The following is a 21,078-nucleotide window of genomic DNA, read 5'->3' as shown; positions in this document are numbered from 1 at the left end:
ATCATAGGCTCTTACTATACACTTGTTAATTTCAATTAGAGGGTATGCTCATTTCAAAGGTCTGGGGAGAAGGTTTAGGGGCAGAGGACCAAAGCTGCCCCTGCCAGCCAACCCAGAGCACATGGTAAACTCTTAAATCCTCCATTTCCCAAACTTTTCGGCCGAGATGTGCCGAATGTCATACCTATAAACAACCCATACTTTGGGACATGCTTCAAGCATGGTTTCAGTCTCGGTGCTATTGACATTTTAAGCCGTGAGTGTGTGTGTCTGTGTGTGTATGTTGAGAGAAGGGGGGTTGTCCTATGCATTTTAGGTTATTAAGCAGTACCTCTGGCCTCTACCCTTTACATGTCCATTTGTGATGATCAGAAATGTCTCCAGACATTGCCAAATATCCCCTGGGGGCAAAATCACCCCAGTTGAGAACCACTGGCTTACAGAAACAATTTCTTTCATATGGTGGTCCAGTCTCCAAATATCATTTCTCCTTTTTCAAATAGTCTTCAATCTGTAACATGCACTGGGAATCTTTAATTATTAGAGAATCATACAGCTAGGAAAGACCATATTTAAAAATTAGAGGATTTTAGGATCACAGTAAGCTGCACAAAAGCATGTGTAAGGTCAAAAGATCAGATTCCTTCTTTTCTGAGACCAGCTGCACTGAAGGATTTTAAGGGTATGCGTGAGGGGGGTTGTTTAGGTGAAGCAGAACACAGAGGCAGGAACCCCTCCCAAACGGATGAGGATGAGGAAGGTCGGAACTAAGGCCCTTGGAAGTAGGAAGACAAATCTCTTCTCCTTCCTCCTTTAACTTCCTGAGACCCTCCTCTTTCCAGGATGTATAATGCATAATAGTATCAGTTCGGTTACAGGATGCATTAAATAGGCTTTGGTGCGCTAGCCCGGCCCCCAAGCATCATCTGTACCAGTGTTTCTAAGGACAAACACGTTTTCAGTTTTAAACAAATGCCTTGCAGATGAACTTTTGGAAGCCATCCTGATTGTAAGTAGAAGACTGTTTATGTCATGTACACAGTGCATTAGCTTTTTGTCTCTGCTGTGGACAAAAGCGGTTCTAGAGTAAAGAGCACCCATTGGAAAAAGACACAATTCTCCAAAGACGAGATGGTAGGGAGATTTAAACAACCCAGCAGAAAATAAACAGTAGGGTTTCATTTCATTCCAAGTGTTCTACTCATACCTGGAAGTAAGTGCCATGTTTCTAAAGAAACACAATTCTTTTATTCCCTGGCCCTGAGCTATGTTTTCCTGAACCAGGAGCACAACAGTATTTTCAATTAAAACGTTCTCAAAACCCAAATAATGTGTCATGCCCTGGACATTACACCGAAGTGAGATGTCTCTTCCTGTTAATGTTAACACAAAATTCTCTTTCCAAAAGCAAAAATTTTCTGGATAGAATACATTGTATTAGTGGCAGAATCTCAGTGTAATGAGACAGTGCATAAGTCTGGCCCCTATTCAGCTATGGATCTGTCTGGAATATCAGGAAACAATTCAAATAACATGGCAACCCTAATTCAAGTGCATTCCAGCAGAACTTTGCCTGTGAGTAAAAAGACCAGTGTTATTTATGTCAAGGGTTGTGGGCTATAACAGGTAGTGTAAGAAACCTATTGTTGAAAGGGAGTCTAGGGGCACCTGGGTGGCTCAGTCCGTTAGGCATCTGAGGTCGGCTCAGGTCATGATCTCATGGTTCCTGAGTTAGAGCCCCTCGTGGGCTCCACGCTGACTGTGTGGAGCCTGCTTGGGATTCTGTCTCTGACCCTCTCCTACTCAAGTTTGCATGCGTGTGCGCTCTCTCTCTCTCAAGATAAATAAATCAACTATAAAAAAAAAAAAAACATTAGAAAAAGCTTTAAAAAAAAAAAGAAAGGGAGTCTAAAAAGGATGGCTCAGGGGTGCCTGGCTGGCTCAGTCAGTAGAGCATGTGACTCTTGATCTTGGCATCATGAGTTCAAGCCTTACTTGAGGTTACTTTAAAAAAATAAAAATAAAAAATAAAAAGGATGCCCAGACATTCTAGCCATGGAACACTTCCCCCCAAACTACCTCAGACAATAACCATTTATTCAATTCTTTAAGATCACTGGAGAAAATGGAGAAGAATTAGCTAATTTAATAGAGGAATTACTGATGTACTCTTCAAGTATATGTGAAAAAATCTGAAAACAAGTCAGAAGACACATACAGGGCTAACAAATACCAAAGGGTGAAGTCTGAAAAAATTGCAGTTTTAGATCAAAATATAAAAGCATTTAGAAAAATAAAGAGAATTAAATAACATTCAACTACATAAGATTTAAAACATTTTCTTAGAAATCAGAGTTTCAGAATGCTGACTATATTTAAACAATAGAAGTATAAATTTGGTTCTTATTTACAACTTTAAACATATTTAAACACCATTATCCTTAGTAATCCTCATTTTCTTTTCATCAAATTTTCATCACTGAGGCACAAGTCTGTTTACCTTGTTAGAACCCCAGGAGAAGACCCAAGAATTAAAGACGTATTAGTAACCACTACTGTAACTACTAAATAGTTATGGAATTACCCTTAGTCTCCCCAGTATATATGTGTATAGTGTTCTATAAGGAATTAAAAGGCTTTTTTTGCATGTGTGTGTATCACCTGAAATATTTTCACACCCACGTTATGCTGATCATTGCATATGGCTGACCCTTCTTGCTTATACACGAGTCAAGAGCAAGTGCGAAACTCATACAATCGTTTTGTTTTTCTTTATCCCAAATGAAAATAGGAAATACATTTTATTGGCTATAATTTACAGTTTAAATGACCCATTGTCAAAGTGTCTGAGTTTTAAGATGAATATTACCTTTCATATCTTTACATGGCATCAAATTCGAGTGGGATTAGGGGGCATAATGGAATGGAAGTCCACCTTGAAATCCAAACAAAAACTAAACCAGTCCTTGGAAACCGCAGAGAGAAAAGTCAGGGTTCTCAAGCATTCCGTTCTGAGGACTATGCATTATGATGTTTCCGTACCTCAGTTCTCGCTCTCCTAAGACCCTCTTCTATGAGAAAAGATGTTGTATTAGGAAGGTTAAGTGTGCAAAGGGATGAGAGAAAATTTAAAAAATGGGTGTGAGGGGTGCCTGGGTGGCTCAGTCGGTTAAGCCTCTGACTTCAGCTCAGGTCACAATCTCACGGTCCATGAGTTCGAGCCCCGCGTCGGGCTCTGGGCTGATGGCTCAGAGCCTGGAGCCTGCTTCCGATTCTGTGTCTCCCTCTCTCTCTGCCCCTCCCCCATTCATGCTCTGTCTCTCTCTGTGTCAAAAATAAATAAACGTTAAAAAAAAAATTAAAAAAAAAATGGGTGTGAAATACAAAGTGCACATTTCTCCTCCAATGTCTGTTTCTACTTGCTTCTACAGCAAAACCTTCAGTATTTTTAACTGGACAAATTGCTGCCCAGAATTCCCAGCTTCCCATAAGGCTCAGTGTGGCCACAGATCCCACTCTGTGCTGTGAGGCCCACTCGTGGGCCATACTTGCCCTGCCCCTGGCTGCTGCTGAGATGCAGATCCCAGGGAAGCCATCTTGGGCTATTAGGACCACAGCAACACCCTGGATGGCGGAGTCTGAATCCCTCACGGTGTGGAGCCGAGCTGCCATACCAATTTGGGACTTCCAACTGACAGAAAATTCTATTTGTTGAAGCCACTTTTATTATGGTATCCTGTCACATTGCATCAAATGTATACACTCACTAATCAAGGGTGTGTGAAAGCCAATGCTTCGTAGAAGCATATTGGTAAAAACAGAAGATTCTTTGGTCTTCTTCAATCTTCCGTTAATGCTTCTGTTTAATCCTGTCTCATACTCCAGGGTGCTAAATGCAGGCACCACCACTCCCCACCGTCCAAAAAAAAAAAAAAAAAAAAGCCTAGAAGTCAATTTTACTATTTGTCTGGGAGGAGTGTTTTCTAAAAAAGCAGCCAGAAATGCCAATTCTTACATCAGTGAGGAACAAGAGCAAACAAAACAATGAAAGGATGTTAGACAAATAACGTAGGTCCAGTTCAGAGATGACACAGCGAGCTTAGAAGCCAACTTTCCCATGTGACCACTATATATTGGTATTGCCTGGCAAACAGGCGATTAAGGAAGGGGGAAACCCCCAAAACCAAAAACCTGTTATGAGCTTCTACCAGTCTTTGGGCTTTCTTCTTCTGATTTGTACAACGAGAGCGGTTGGCTTGGTGATTGTAAAAAAAAATAAATAAAATAATAATAATAATAATAATAATAATAATAATAATAATAGGGGTGTCTGGGTGGCTCAGTCGGTTAAGCCCTGGACTTCAGCTCAGGTCATGATCTCACAGTTCGTGGGTTTAAGCCCCGCACTGGGCTCTGACAGCTCAGAGCCTGGAGCCTGCTTCAGTTTCTGTGCCTCCCTCCCTCTGCCCCTCCCCCGCTCATATTCTCTCTCTCTCAAAAGTAAACATTAAGAAAAATTAAAAAACAATAAATAAAGATGTGAAACCTTTTCAAAAGCCTCATGTGTAAAAGATAATAAAGGTGATAAGGTGATGTGGGTAAAGTAGCAATAATCATGATAATCGAGGAGCCAAACGCAGCGAGCTCTCACTGTGAACTGGGTGTGGAGATGCCCACACTGACCGTCTTGTGGAAGCCTCAAAGACCATCGAAAATGATGTGATTGTTGTCGTATTGAAATTATACCAAGGCCCTATCCTCTGACAGTGCTTTGCTCATAAGTTGCTTGTAAAGCAGCCATAAAAATTCTCTGGTCAGACTTCCAAATATTTCATAGGGAAAGATAGTTGTTAAAAAATAAATGTTAAAAACGCTCTGCTTTTATAACTTATATCTAGTCCCCAGTTTAAAAAGTGGGAAATTATACCGATTTGACCATCCTATATGCTTGGTGGATACAACTAATAAAAAGGGTCAGTGTATATTTTGAAAGCAGGCTTTGTTTTTGTTTTTCTGAAAATTCTACAGGGTAGTAAGATTTATGGTCACAGATTTTTGTACCAGTTGTCAGTGATTTTTGAAGAGGACCGTTCCTCAGTAACAGCGTGTCAATATTTAAGTAGGTTTATTGAAAAGACAACACCTCTAAGAGCTGAGCCATTTAATTCATCCCTTAACCACCATAAAAAATGTTTTGGACTAATGATGATCACATTAAGGTGAGGCATGGTGACTGATGGATTCTGCTCTGCTTTCTTGAGAGAAGAAGAAAGGGGTGGGTGATGGGAAAGAGCCTGAGAAGCACTGGTCTAGATAACATAATCAACATTTCCATGCACATTTTCCTTGAAGCCTCTTCCTTCGTTCCTACATTCTCTTTGCACGCTTTTAAGAAATCATGAGAAGTTGGCGCCTCATTCAGACAAAAGGAAAACAATCAGTCCAGAGACCACAGTGTACCCTCATTGCTGAAAATGTTAGCAGGGAGGGAAGTGACTGGTGGCTCTGAGACATTTTCAACTCATCGTACATTTGGACAATGTTCTGGGCCCATAAATGCCGTGGAGTCCACCAATTTATATATATACATACATATATACATTTTAAATGGAGGGGTGCCTGGGTGGTTCAGTCAGGTGAGTGGCCGACTTCAGTTCAGGTCATGATCTTGCGGTTCAGGAGTTCAAACCCCACATCGGCTCTCTGTTGAGCGTGGAGCCTACTTCAGATCCTCTGTCCCCCTCTCTCTGCCCTTCCCCCGCTACACTCTCCCTCTCAAAAGTAAATAAACATTAAAAAAACCAGATGGGGGCGCCTGGGTGGCTTAGTCGGTTGGGTGTCCGACTGCGGCTCAGGTCATGATCTCACAGCTTGTGGGCTCGACCCCCGCGTCGGGCTCTGTGCTGACAGCTCAGAGCCTGGAGCCCGTTTCGGATTCTGTGTCTCCCTCTCTCTCTGCCCCTCCCTGCTCACACTCCTTGTCTCTCTCTCTCTCTCTCTCTCTCTCAAAAATAAACATTTAAAAAAAAAAAAAAGGATGGACTGTGGCAGTTCCCACTGCCAGGTGCAGAGAAGCAGGCTGGAGTAATCTGCAGTGTCCCCTCCTCGTCTCAGTCGGCTAGCAAGTTGGCACCACACTGGGGTGTCCGGGCCTCAAGGCCCGACACTTTACCAGGCTCTGGTGTCAGGAGTTAGGGCTCTGGTAGGAAACACAGACTCTACCCAATGTGTTATATGGCACAAAAATCTTAAGAGCTTTAAGTGTTAGAAATGATACTGGTGGACTTAAAAAAAAAAAAAAAAAGACAAGCATGTAGAGTTTATTATATAATGTGATCTCAACTATGTAAAAATGTGCCAGGAAAAATTTGGAAGGAAATATAGCAAAAGAGTAAAACTTCTCTTGTTAGGAGTAGAGGCACCGGTTAACTTCTTTGTAGTTTTCTGTATTTCCCTAATTTTTTACAACGAGCATTAGAGAAACATATTTTTCCCTATAACAAAAACATAGAGGGGAAGAGACATTTGGTTACACTAGAAATAATGACACTCCTGGCTGATCTATTTCTTAACATCAAATATAATGAAACGAATCTGTATTGTAGTTCCAATTTATTTACTTTAAGCTAATTCCTTTAGATTAGGATTTTCTTAGAGAGGAAACCCCATCTACTGAAGAAAACATATTTCTCATCAAGGGTACTTTACCTAATCGTACTGCCCTTGTGTGTGTGTGGCATGACTTTTAAGGTAATAACAATAAACAAACAGGGGCGCCTGGGTGGCTCAGTCAGTTAAGCATCTGACTTCAGCTCAGGTCACGATCTAACGGTTTGTCAGTTTGAGCCATGCATCGGGCTCTGAGGTGATAGCTCAGAGCCTGGAGCCTGCTTCAGATTCTGTCTCTGTCTCTCTCTACCCCTCCCCGACTTGTGCTCTCTCAAATATAAATATTTTTTAAAATTAAAAAAAACCAATAAACAAACAAAATAGGTTTTGGGATTAAAGATCACTTTAACTAGTGCAACATAAATTAGTATTTCCTTTAAGATAGTCACTTAAGGAAACCATTTTTCCACTGGTATTGCCATTTCTCAAAGTATTTTTTTTGGAACTTTCTGTGGTACTGCTCAGGAAAATCATTCCGTTACTTTAATCACTCCCTATTTTTTTTTTTTTTTTAATTTATTTTTGGGACAGAGAGAGACAGAGCATGAACGGGGGAGGGGCAGAGAGAGAGGGAGACACAGAATCGGAAACAGGCTCCAGGCTCCGAGCCATCAGCCCAGAGCCTGACACGGGGCTCGAACTCACGGACTGCGAGATCGTGACCTGGCTGAAGTCGGACGCTTAACCGACTGCGCCACCCAGGCGCCCCAATCACTCCCTATTTTTGACAAAAATGGTCTCACCAGTTTGATACCTCATTTACCTGACTTGACTTCAAGTGGCTTTTGGCCTATCCTAAAAAAAACAAATCTATTGTCAAAGGATAAAATTCCCCTGAGATTAAAAAAAAATAATAGTAATAATAATGCCATAGATTTTTTGAAAATAATTCTGAAACAAAGTGTTCCAACCATATTTTGAGTAATAAGAGCACTCTCACAATACCTGACTGACCTCCCCCCTCCAAGAAGACTACTCTCAGGTCGCCAGGGTACTGGGAGGAATAAAAGGGATCCATTATGAATTAATGCGTGGTCTAGATAAAGACTATGAAAATAGACTGATTTCATATTCCAGTAAAAACTAACAAAACCCTGTTAGAAGGCATAGATTTTTAAGTACAACAGAGAAATGAAAAGCCATCAGTAGTTGCTTTGATCCTTTGGTATGACCGGCAGGGGCAGAACCCTGGGCTGGAGATCCTGTGGGCTCCTTCCTGTAGAACAATGTTCACAAAAGATAGGACTACACTTTCTCTCCATTTGCTTTGTTCATCATTTATCAACATTGGCTTCACATTAGAATTACTTAATAAAAATACCGGTCACTGGCAACCTTCAGACAATGGAATCTGAATCTCAGAGGATAGAGCATGGGTATATATGTGTGTGGGGTGTGGGGTGTGGGGTGTGGGGTGTGGGGTGTGTGTGTGTGTGTGTGTGTGTGCTCTTTATTCTTTTCTTTCTTCTTTTTTCTCTCCCAGCCTTACCTTTCCCCAGTTCCTAAGTGACTCAGATGCACTAAAGCACAGTAAGGGGTGAGGACCACGGGCAGCTGGTCCAGATGAGGATCACAGCTTCTCTCACACAGCACATCTCAGTTAGCTAACAAAATGAGCTCCTGAACAACTCATTGCATTGGGGCATCTGGGTGGATCAGTCGGTTAAGCATCTGACTCTTGATTTTGGCTTGGGTCGTGATCTCACGAGTTTGTCAGGATGAGCCCTGCATCAGGCTCTGTGCTATTAGCTATTAGTGCAGAGCCTGCTTGGGATTCTCTCTCTCCCTCTCTGTCTCTGCTCCTCTCCCAAGTCACATGTGTGCTCTCTCTAAAATAAACATTAAAAAAAAACAACACCACAATTCACTGCATTTATCATCTCATGCTATGATGCATAAAAACAAAAATACTGCTTGGTCCATACATGTAACCTTAAAAATAATATTTTAAAATGGAGGATAAGAAGCATACAGTTTCTAGTTGAGCACATAGAAGAGGAAAATACTTGGCACAAATGATGAAACCATGTCAGAACTAGTCATTAGAGGTGATTCTATGTTCTTCTTTTGGCGTGTCTGTAGATCGGAAATTCCCCACAATGAATATGTCTCATCTTTGTGATACCTACTCTTGTGCTGGCCTGTTCACTTAAGAGATAAAGACCACGTACCGGCAGTATCTTGGGCAGTCACATCCACGCCATGTGTAACCATGACCCTGAGGCATTCCACATGCCCTTTTGTAGCAGCAAGATGAAAGCTGGAAAAGAGGTAAACACAATTGCCTTAAGATTTCCACTCTTTGGAGTTCATCTCCAACAATGTTTTGTTTTGCCTCCTCATGTACATTTTCTCTCACCTGAGCTCCACAACCACCTAGGGAGTAGATATTATTATCAATCTCATTTTAAAGATGAAGAAACTGAGGCTCAAAGTGGTCTGATAATTCGCTCATTGACACTTTTTATTAAGTAATAGAGCAGGACCTAGATCTTAGGTTTTCCAACCTAAAAACCAGGCTTGGGGTCTTTATGGGGTGCCTGGGTGGCTCAGTTGGTTGAGAGTCCGATTCTTGGTTTTGGCTCTGGTCATGGTCCCTGGGTCATGGGACTAAGCCTTTGCATTGGGCTCCATGCTGAGCATGGAGCCTGCTTGAGGGTCTGTCTCTCTCTCCCCCTTTGTGCTGTCTCTAAAATAATAATAAAAAAAGATTCAACTACATTATTTATTTGTCTCTTTAAGAAACAAGAGAGCTCAAACTAGATTCAATTCCTAAATAGTAAGTAATTTTTCAACTTTTTTTCTGTTGTCTAGTGCTTTCAGCAAAGCCATTATTTTCAAGTAATACTCTATATAAAGAGAAACTTGTCTGAGTCAAACGATGGCCAAAGTTCTTGGACAAGATTAATGTCAAATCCATTGTTGTGCTGTAGCTGAATAACAGCAGTTGGACACAACTTTTGTTAGTGGCTAATGTGTGCCAACCATCTTACTACCCACTTGCATACATCGTCTCTTTTCAATCTTATAACAGCCTTTAAGATGAGTCCTATCACTATCTCCATTATATGGCAGGTGTCTATGCCCAGGCAGGTGCAAACAACATGAAAGAAAGCCCACAATTAGGCTCCAGTATTCAATGACACTTGGGCGTAACAACCATGCTCGGTATGTATAGACTTGCCATTAAATGAAGGGATAACATCCAAATGCCATACCAATCACCCTTTGCAGATCCCAAGGGTGAAGGGCACTTCTACAGGCAGAAGCAAAGCATAATTCCACTGGGCATTCAGGCCCAGAGGGTGAGAAGGCCAAGAACCTTGGGAAGGGCTCCCTCCTATGGAGAGAGGTTAATGAGCCTTCCATTTCTTCTCCTGCCCCAGTTCTGTTTTGGGGAGTTACTTTCTCAGCTTACTTGCCATGCAGCATCTTACCTGTCAGTGAACAACCAGGTTGTATTTTTTCCCAGGAAAGAACCTATAACTGGGGCCCAGGGTCACACCCAAATAGCAAATCCAAGAGCTACACAATTAAAACCCAAGTCATCTTGACCACACGCCTCTTCTCTGAAGGATGAGGCTCAGTGAATGTGGACAGATCAGCAAATGTGGACACTTCAGTTTTGATTGCAAATCAGCCATACTTTACCCGCGTACCTTTAGTAAGTCAATTTAACCTCTCTGAACCTACATTTCCTTCACTGTAAATTACGAGGATTGAGTCAGATGGTATCTGATGTTTCCTCCACCTCTGACAACATTCTATTATTTTAGCTTGATTGGCTCTAATCACACAAACTACTTCTGCCCCTGTGCAGCAATTTACGTGTAATGTTTCCTTACAGCCAAATCTACTTTGTAGGTGTTTTCACATTACAGTCAAACCTGGATCATGTGGAGTGACTTGGGAATGTGGTAACTTGTTTAAATGGAATTCCTGATTAAATACAACTCAACAAGGACCAAGGACCGAAATAACCTCCCTAAAAGGCAGTACCGTAGCTCTGCTTTCAGCATTGTTGGGCACACTGAATTTACATTATGTAAACTTCGCATTTAAGCTGTGAATGGTTTATTTTAACTGATCTTGTTGGAATGTCTCTAAAACTTTTTCAGCATTAGGAACAGTGTATGTCACATAATTTAATTGCCCTTGAAGACATGAAGTCACCACTAAGAGCCTCAATTATCGATCTCTGCTTTCAAGCTATTAATCTAAATGCCCCAGATTATTAAGACCTAATATTCATTAATATTATCTTTTCTTAATGTTTGTGTGTCTGCTTCTAAGATGTCTACTCTGCCATCAACTATGACCAGGGAAGAACTAAATCAAAACTATCTGGACAAGAAGACAGCCATATCCTATGTTTAAGATAAAAGTACAGGGGGGCGCCTGGGTGGCTCTGTCGGTTGGGCGTCCGACTTCGGCTCAGGTCACGATCTCGCGGTCCGTGAGTTCGAGCCCCGCGTCGGGCTCTGTGCTGACAGCTCAGAGCCTGGAGCCTGTTTCCGATTCTGTGTCTCCCTCTCTCTCTGACCCTCCCCCGTTCATGCTCTGTTTCTCTCTGTCTCAAAAAATTAATAAACGTTAAAAAAAAAAAAAAAGTAAAAAAAAAAAAAGATAAAAGTACAGGGATAAGTAATTAATGCATGCACGCACGCACGCACACACACACACACACACAAACATACACATGTGTAGATTATATAGCTTTTGATTGAAGTATAACGTATGAAAAGAAAACTTCACAATTGTATGGGCTGTTAAATTTTTATAAATGGAACATGCCCATTTTATTTTCATACAAGGAAACAGAACCTGGCCAGAGACCCATAACTTCTCCTCGCATCTCCTGTTGGTACCCCAGAAAGCTCTCCATGTGTCCCTTCTAGTTATAACCTCCCACCTCCCACCACGTTTTTTATATTTTTTCTACTCTGAGGCTTCTCGGAGTTTCTCTGGATTGCACACTATAGTTATCAGGGGTTGAAATTGCAGACACATGTGACAAGGATGCATTACTGCAAGCTACTACTGTACATTGATAGGTGGAATCTAATGAATGCAACATGCTATTCTCTGGATGACTTGGGAGCTGTAGGGTTTTAGGATCATTATTTGGAAGGTTAATAATTGTAACAAGGCAGGAAAAGTGACGTGTTAGGCAGGTGGGTTCAAAATGCAATCCTAGGATAGAAACTTTTTTGGACATTTCTGTTTTTTAAAACAAAAGCCCTTATATCAACCCAAATCAACACATGATTGATGGCTGTAACACATTTCATTGAGGGATCCAGTTAATGATGGTGTCACTGCATATGCTTTAATAAATTGTGTGTGTGTGTGTGTGTGTGTGTGTGTGTGTGTGTGTGTATGAGGCTTTGTTTCACCCTGTCTCTCTCATTACAGTTTAGATCAGGGGGTGATTTTTCTCCCTTCTATTCTAGGAACTCTCCAACTAATTCTCCTGTAGAATATTGTGTCCTACGGAGAAAACAGAATAATAAGAGTCTTTTCACAATTCATAATTTTATCCTCATATATTTCACATAAACTTTAAGCACTCACCACTCTTATAAATAAAATCAACAAAGTACAAATAACTAGAAATGGCTGCTTATATAGATAGCTGCTTATATAAGATATTCATGCTTCTAATTTTACACTGCATAATCTCATGTTTTGAGCTAGTAAAATCTTTCTTAATTGATGTGATTCAATTAAATATATCACGATTTCAAGATGTTTCTCAAAGAAAGGGGATAAAAGCATGAAAAGCAGAAAAAGGAAGAGTTGACCATTTTAGCCCGAAGTTTCTAATTCATTTTTCCAGACAGACAAGGAGCTCCACTATGTATCATTATTCTGAGTAGGCACTTCCAGGAAACAAGAGCAAAGCCAAGAAACATGACACGTAAGTTTGCTCGCAGGGAATAATTACTAATGCTGTGCATCATCTGTTTGCCCCTCCAGATTTGCCCTCCACCTTTATCCCCTGGGTCAGTGGCCCAGGAAGCAGATCTCTTATGGACTGCATCCAATGGGCTGCCTCGTCCGTTGGCTTCTAGTTGGGTTCAATGAATGGGAGGCACTACAAGAGACAGGAAGAGGAGAAGAAAGAGTTCGGGGCATTATCCCCTCTACTCTCCCCCTGCCAGGCCACACACTGGCAGTCATGGCTCTCCTCTACTTCCTCCATGAAGTTCACAGCTCTGGGGGCCGGTTCTCCTAAAGCTACAGTCGCAGCTCTGTCTGGGTTTTGGTAACTGCTCTCTCTCCAGGCCCTTGCAGGTTGGGGGGCAGGGAGCACAAGGACGTTGAAATAGATCCCACTGCTATTGGCCCAGGGCTGCTTTCCCAACCCTGCTGGTTTAAATCTGACCACGATTTTGTAAATAGTTCCTTTCTTAGAGGGTAATTAATTATCCTGTCAGAGGGTGCTGTTTCCTACTGGGACCTTGAATGTTGGGTATTCTGTGTGTGATCATCCACAGGACGAACTGTCAGGTTCCTCTGGATATTATTTGATTAAATATTTATACAGGCAAATTCAGGCTTTAAAAAAAATGTTTCACCTCACATGTAATTGAGTAGCTTTACTTAAGAGTTTGGGGCATTTGGGCTAAAATGTTTTGACAGGAGAATGTGCCAAATCACTTAACTTACACAGAATATGATATGGGGCTTCTGATATAATGTTAGGCCAGAGTAGGAATTAGTTTAAAAGGTACAAGAATACACCTCTCAAAGGATCAGAAAAACAACGGACTTAAATGTGAGCCACACGCAGTCTAGAATAAGTCACAATGCAATAAAGAAATGCTAAAATTCAGATTTTAAACTGGATTTGGTCTTGAAAGAATAACCAATACCCTATCCATAACATATGTGAGCACATACAGTTGTACCTGCTACAACTGTGTTCTCAAATTGGGAAAGCCTTCCAAAGTTTCTATGTGCACATCCTGTGGAATAACAAGGTTCTTGGTAGTGAACTGGAAGTAAAAGAAGGTCTAGTAAAATCTTCAATAGCACATGCTATATTCTACACTCTCTCTGTATATATAGTATATTGTACAGTACTCTATACAATCCATATCTACTAACTATATATACCACTCTTTAACGCACTATAAAAAAAAGTCTGTGGTTTGGATTTAGAAAGAGAAAATATAAAATAACCATCAAGACATGTATTTTGTTATCTACTGACCACTCTGATTAACTCCTTAAAATAACCTATTTTTTATCTATTAATGTGTCATTGCCATAGAATTTTAGTCCGAAAATCACTTTACTACCTAACTTGGGACAAAGGATCTATAACCCGAGTATGCTAAACCAAACCACATAAAAGAAAACCAAAATGGTCAGTGTACTGATTTAGCTTTCTTTTTTTTTTAATTTTTAACTTCTATTTATTTATTTTTAAGTAATCTCTACACCCAACATGGGGCTTGCACTCACACCTTCAAGATCAAGAGTTGCATGCTATCAGATACCCCTAGCTTTGTCTTGTTTTTATGCAAGCTGTACAAATGCAGAAGAAATAAGGCACAAACCAGACAATGACATGACTGTCAGCAACTCCCCAACAACCCATCTCCTTAACATAAATGGTAGCACTAAGATCTGGTTACCTTACACTTGAACAACAACCAACAAGAGACGTGTCATTTTGCTAATCGTCCTCAGAGAGAAAGCTGCTGGAAGATAAAGTGCGTCTTCTTTCTCTCACTGCCCCCTCCCTGTGCCTAGAAAAAAACCTCTTAATCAGGAGTAGGGTAAATGCCATTGTACAGAAGGGCAAGATGGGAAAATTGCATCGGTGTTGCTGTGCTGGTGGTGTATTTAACTTGGACAACCCGTCATTTTAGTTTTAGCCTCAGAAAATCTGGCCCTTATTCCTCAAAGCCATGATTTTGAAAAATTAAAACTTCTAACATTACAGCTTTATTAAAACTTGGAGGAAGGACATGTATAGATGTAATCAGATGAGAAAGTTTGACAGGAAATGTAATATTGGGGAGGTAAGGCATGTAATTATTTAAGGACTCAGACTAACTGGATTTCAATCTGTGCTTTGCCACTTATTGGCGTGTGATCTCAGGCAAGGTCTTGGTATCTCGGTTTCCACATCTGTAAAAGGGGCTTTGAAGAGTAAACGACTTCTACATAAAAGCACTTAGCAAAATGTGAGGCACATAGTAAATACCGCCCTCCCCCCCACCACCATCACCAAAAAAGAAAAAAACCACCAACTGTTACAGCCTCACCAACACAAGGCAAGTCAGAGAGTCCAGGTCATGTTGCTTAATAAAAGGATTTGTTTCAACGTTCAGAAAAGACAGGCTAATAGAGGTTAAATTAGAACCACCAGTGCTTAAGAAATGAAAAAAGGAAAGGGAAAGAATAAAACCTATGTGCATCTCTCCTGAATGGAAACTCTAGGGAACAAAGTTGTAGGCAGCCACAGACGACAAAAAAGCCATCCAAGACCAGCTTTGTCCGAAGCTCGCACTTGAGCTGCTAACATTCTGGCACCTTTGACGGAAGTGATAATCCTCAAAGCAGGATTTGGCAGCAGTGAATCATTAGCATTTAGTCTCTGAATGTGAACAAGAAGCACAGCCAACTTTTAATAAGAGACTCCAGTGAAAAGTTGGGTTCGGTCAGGTGGAAAAACATGATTAGTCATTGGCAGAATCTGGATTTGTAAATGACAGTGAGTAGGTTTCTTTTCTTATGCAGTGACTGATAGGTGTAGCCATCCTCGGTGGTGGCAGGCCAGGTGACTGGTGGGTTGGGGACCACCCCGTCCGGATTGCAGGTGGGCCCCCAGGGGTTACTGCAGGCTTAGAGCGCAGATGGTGCCCCAGGCCAGCACACAAGTAATGAAGAGCATGGGTGGTGGCCTCCGATAGCCTGTGTGCTTGGACGGCTGGTATGAGAAAACACCTCTAAAGGGAGTCTGCAGTTGTGGGTGAGAGGGGGTAGGCAAAGTCGTATAGGTTGATTAACGCCACCCCTCACCCCAAAACGTAGTCTTGACAATGTTAATTCTAGGGCACTGGAGCTAACCCAAGTATGGGATAGTTTTCATATTTCTGCTAGAGCTAAATATACCAAATCATTCATACATTTGTATTACGATACCAGGGTATTTACATGCCAGCCACTATTCTAAGCACTGAGAAACACGTGGTAAATAAAACAAAGCCCTCATGGATCTCGGCTTTTAGTGGGAAGTCTAAAGATAAACCAGTGGCTCTTAACTGGGGGAGATTTTGTCCCGCCCAGGGCACATTTGGCAACGTCTGGAGATATTTTTAATTATTCACGGGGTGGGGGTGGGGGTGGGCGGTGGGAAGATTCTACTGGCATCTAATGCAGAAAGGCCAGAGACGCTGTTAAAATCCTACAACGCACAGGACAGCCCCCTCCCTCCCCCAATAATTATCTAGTCCAAAATGTCAATAATGTCAATATGTCAAAATGTCAATAGTTGAGAAACTCTGATGAACCATTAAAAACAAATGTATAATGCTAAAATTCTATTAAAACAAACACTGAGAAAACAACATGAGCAGATTTTAATCTTTTTATTGAGACAGAATTCACAGACCAAAAAATTCACCATTTTAGAATGTACAATTCAGTTGTTTTCAGTATATTGAAAGAGTTGTGCAACCAACATCATTATCTAATTCCAGAGCATTTTCACTGCCCTAAAAAATTTACATGTCAGTCAGCAGTCACTTCCTATTCCCATGTACCCCCAGCCCTTGGCAATCACTACTCTACTTTATGGCTCTATGGATTTGCCTATTCTAGATGTTTCACAAAGACAGAATCATGTAATATGTGGTCTTTTGTGCCTGGCTTCTTTCATTTGGCATGTTTTCAAGGTCCATCTGTATTGTAGCATCTATTGGTACTTCTTTCCTTCCTTAAGGCACCTGGGTGGCTCAGCTGGTTAAGTGTCTGACTCTTGATTTCGACTCAGGTCATGATCTCATGGTTCATGAGTTCGAGCCCCACATTGGGGCTGTCAGTGCAGAGCCAGCATGGGATTTTCTGTCTCTGTCTCTGTCTCTGTCTCTCTCTCTCTGCTTTCCTGAAGTGAGCACTCTCTCTCTAAATAAATAAATAAACTTAAAATTCCATTGTATGTATATATCACATTTTCTTTATCTATTTGTTGGTTATGGACATTTGGGTTGTTTCTACTTTTTGATTACTATGAACCATGCTACTAGAAAATTCACCTAACAAGTGTTTGTATGGATACCAGTTTTTAATCCTAGTGGGTATATACCTAGGAGTGGAATTGCTGGGCCAGTGGTAACCCTGCTGAACTCTCCGGGGAGCTGCTAAGCTATTTTCTGAAGCCGCAGCACCATTTCAAAATCCCAGCAACAACACACAAGGGCTCCAGTTGTTCTACGTTCTAGCCGAGACTTGTTACTGTTTGGCAAATTTTAATTTAAGAGATGAGAATTTAACTGCAACCTAAATTTTCCAGAGAAGAAACATTTAAGTCTTTCTTAATGAACCCTTTGAAGTAGTTATTTCAGTTAATTATCGGCTGAAACTTCCCCTTGGAGGAATATAAAAGAGTGAATGCAAAACAAATTCGGAGTATCCGCTGGCTTTGTCTTTGTGTGGACTTTTACTCATTAAAAAGTGTAGCCTTTCCTTTTAAAGATAAGAGAGGGCATTCAAGAGTCTATACGGCAGTGAATCTTCTGAGAGATTTTGTTGACTTGATTCTCTCTTCAGATGGGTCAAGAATTCAGTGGAGGGAAGGGTATGAAAATCTTTTACCCACTCCTCTGATCCCTGGTCCAGTGACAGGGACAGGCGTCACTGCCCAGGGATACAGCAGGGTGGCTCTCCGGATCCCAGTGTAGCCGAAGTGACCGCTCTTCGAGAGCCTACGTCTTGGTGACTCAGAGTACTTGGCGGCCCAGGAGCTCATTAGAAACGCAGGCTCCCAGTTCCCATCCCACGTCCACAGAACCCGAGGCTGTTTTACAAGTTTCCAGCTGAGCCACGTGCACATTCCAACTGGAGATGCGCTGCTCTAAGTGGAGGACAAGTTGCAAAGCTCCCACCATCATTTTTACCAAGGTGCCCATTGTTTCAAAGTTCTTTTGAAGACATGATTTCCCTGAGCCTTAAAAACAATCTCGTGGATATGTTCCACAAAAAAGGAATCGATGCTGTTTTAAGTTTCATCATAATAGGAAATGTTTAACTCTGCTTATAAAACTCAGCTGGGCCCGTCCGCAGAGAAATAACTGAAAGGCACAAACAGAACAGCCTGAAGATTTACATAATACTACTTTGATCCCTTTGCTGCTTATTGATATTAGGAATTTCTCTGCTTTTGTCACTTGGAAAGTTCCCAAGGTTTCTGTGCTTAAGAGTTTTGTGGCTCCCAATGTGTCTTTCTCTCTCCCTCGGGCACCCCTGCCTTCCACAATGCATTATGGTTTTTACTCATTACATCCCCCAACCAGCCTGTGGGAGGGTAACTATTATCATCCCCATTTTCCAGAAAAGGAAGGAAACTAAGGCACAGAGAAGTTTAGTAACTTGGCCAAATTCCCAGGACGAACAAGGCGGGGAGGTTGGATTCTAACCGGGGCACTCTGCCTCAGAACTGGCCCTTTATCACCATGCTGAGAAATTCCACTATTTTGTTAAATCACTTGCAAACTGTGAAGCACTATATAACTTACTGGCTGTGCTGCTCTTTAAAAAATAGTGCTTAAACTAAAAAATGGAAGTATTTGGCCAAAAACACAAATACAGGTTTCTCACTGGGGCAGACTAGGGTTGCTGGTACTTTCCAGTGGCTAGGAAAGGCTGGAATATTTCTCAGGGCTCTTAACCCGAAGGGGATTTGAGTGTTGCTGTTCAGAAGCCTGTGAGTGATGGCCTGGAAAGTTCCTTCTATCTTTGAGAGTAATAACAATTCTTCTGGTTTCTGACTACCAGCTGAAACATATATTTGGAGGAAATACAAACTCACAAGGTTCCTTTTAGAAGACGTTGATTTTTTTCAGCATATTCATTCATAGAGAATTTCTCTCAAACCAAACTGCTGCCCTTCTCCGCTGCCCCAGGTCCCAATCCCAAAAGGGCTGGCAGGATGAGGTCAAGAATGCAACAGGCTGGCCACCTCACCAGACCTCCAATTCCTTCCAATGTCTCTGCAATCAATTTTCACTCCCCAAATCAAGCAAACCACCATGCCTAACAAAGAAATGACCACACACCAAACTCTGGCACTAGCCACACCCAGAGTCCCAGAATCCCAGAGTCTTAGAAGGTTCCAGAAGGATGGGCTGATCTACCATCCTCATTTCACAGATGAAGAAACTGAGGCTCAGAGGTTAGGAAAAGTGTAAAAGAGCAGGACTTGAATTCTGACTCTAAGAGCAGTTTGTCCCTAATAAATCCATATCTCCTCCTTTCCTTCTAAACCCCTTTATTTCCCAGAGAGGGGTCACTATGGTCAGTGAGGTTCAGAAATACTTCATGAAAATAACCAGCTGTCCACAATCCCTTGAGAGCTTCAGCATCTCCCAAACACCTAAAATCACCTATCCTTTAATTGCATTCTTTTGGTAAGACCTATTTCTGGAGGGGGAAAGAAGGATACTAAACCATATTAAAATAAATCAAGGAAACGAAGTATTCAGAATCAGGGTTCCATCCAAAGTCCTTCCAATGGCCCACCAGGCTTTACGTGAGTATGTCTGGCTTCCATTTTGACCTCACCTGTAGCTCTCTCTCCATTCACTGGGCACATCGGGCATCCTCCTACCTCAAGGCCTTTGCCTTGCTGTTTCCTCCACCAGGACAATAGTTCCAGAAAAGTGCAAGGCTCAACCCCTCATTCTATCCAGGAATCTGCTTCAAAGAAGGGGTCTTCTCAGAAAGGCTTTCCTTTTCCAAGTTTATTCAAAGAGGCCTCTGGTCTCTTGTTTCTCTTTGACACACCTGATGTTATATTAAAGAAGCAGGTGCTGAGGGCACCTGGGTGGCTCAGTCAGTTAAGCATCTGACATTGGCTCAGGTCATGATCTCACGATTCATGAGTTCAAGCCCCGCATCCGGCTCTGTGCTGACAACTCAGAGCCTGGAGCTTGCTTTGGATTCTGTGTCTCCCTCTCTCTCTACCCCTTCCCCACTCATATTCTCTCTCTCTCTCTCTCAAAAATAAATACAACATTCCAAAAAATTAAAAAAAAAAAAAAGCAGGTGCCATCTGTCCCAGTTGACCGTACTTTCTATGAGGCGAGAAACTTGGTCTTCCCTGACGCAATTTTCCTGGCACACAGATGTGATTGTTTTGATAATGCAAATCTGTAGTTTTGAATTTGCTTTTTTACTCTGAAGTCTCTGAGTTGCCTTAAACTAAGGCACACACATAAACCAGGATAACCATGTTTTTCTCAGATTGTAAGTTCTCAAAACTTATGTTAACAGAAGACTTCATTTTTTTTTTTTGCTTCCCAACATCACACTGTACAGCCATTCTCAAAGCCTGGTCCCTAGAACAGCAACAGCAGCAGCAGCAGCACCCAGAAGCCTGTTAGAAATACAGATTCTTAGGATCCTGTCCAGACTCTGTGGTGGAGTCAGCAGTAGGTTTTAACAACTCCCTCCCAGCTGATTCTGATACATATTCAATTTTTAGGACATTTGCACAGTAGGAAGAAGTTTGTTGTGCCATACTGGGGTTGGCAGAGTTGAGACCCAAACGAAAGATTAATGACTGAAATTCATTAGCCTCAGTTTCCTTATCTGGTCCATATGATCAAATGAGGCTTGGGTCACACTACATATTACAGGGGAATAATCCTTAATCCCACAAACTCTAGATTCCCATTTCAGATTGTAAACTGAGGGTTAGGAAGGCAGTACTAATAGCTTCTAGTCATACAAGCCTTGAAAAATGGAATTCCACTCTATCCCAGGGGTCCACTTGATGGGCCCAGAGAGAAAGTCCTGCAGGCGGAGAAGTGCTGTGGCTGTGTGGCTCAGCCGTTTCAGAGGCAGCTACGGCAGGGACTCTGATCACCACTTCTGATAGGAGCTGATTTGGCAGAATGTGTGAGAAGTGAAAGTGCTGGTTGCCTTCTCTTGCTGAATGTTTCAGGTACATGTAATAAAAGGGGACTGGCATAAAGAAAATAAAGAGTGTAAAAATAGGATCCCTGTCCTGTAAGTGCCTACAATGTGCTAATGGAATCCGCAGCGTGGCTTCGGGGACAGAGCTCTCCTGGGGACATGGGGGAGGAAACAATGAGATGAAAGACCACACGCTCAGAGCTAAGACACCCCGTGACATTTAAGCTGAGCATTGGCTCTCTGGCTTCAGGATTG

General features: G+C 41.8%; 1 protein-coding gene across 7 annotated transcripts in view; it reads right to left on the bottom strand.

Moving 5' to 3' along the window:
• RAI14 (retinoic acid induced 14) overlaps positions 1-21,078 on the bottom strand; it is a 144,502-nt gene that overhangs the window by 27,848 nt on the left and 95,576 nt on the right. For all 7 annotated transcript variants that reach the window (XM_060634451.3, XM_078444777.2, XM_060634453.3 and 4 more), the window contains one exon: positions 8,841-8,929. In XM_060634451.3, coding sequence (XP_060490434.2) covers positions 8,841-8,929 — 89 coding nt within the window. The remainder of the gene's footprint in view (positions 1-8,840; positions 8,930-21,078) is intronic.

Source organism: Panthera onca, chromosome A1 (genome assembly GCF_046562875.1).
Source record: "Panthera onca isolate mPanOnc1 chromosome A1, mPanOnc1 haplotype 2, whole genome shotgun sequence".
NCBI lineage: Eukaryota > Metazoa > Chordata > Mammalia > Carnivora > Felidae > Panthera > Panthera onca.
This window is presented reverse-complemented; position numbering and strand designations above follow the sequence as displayed.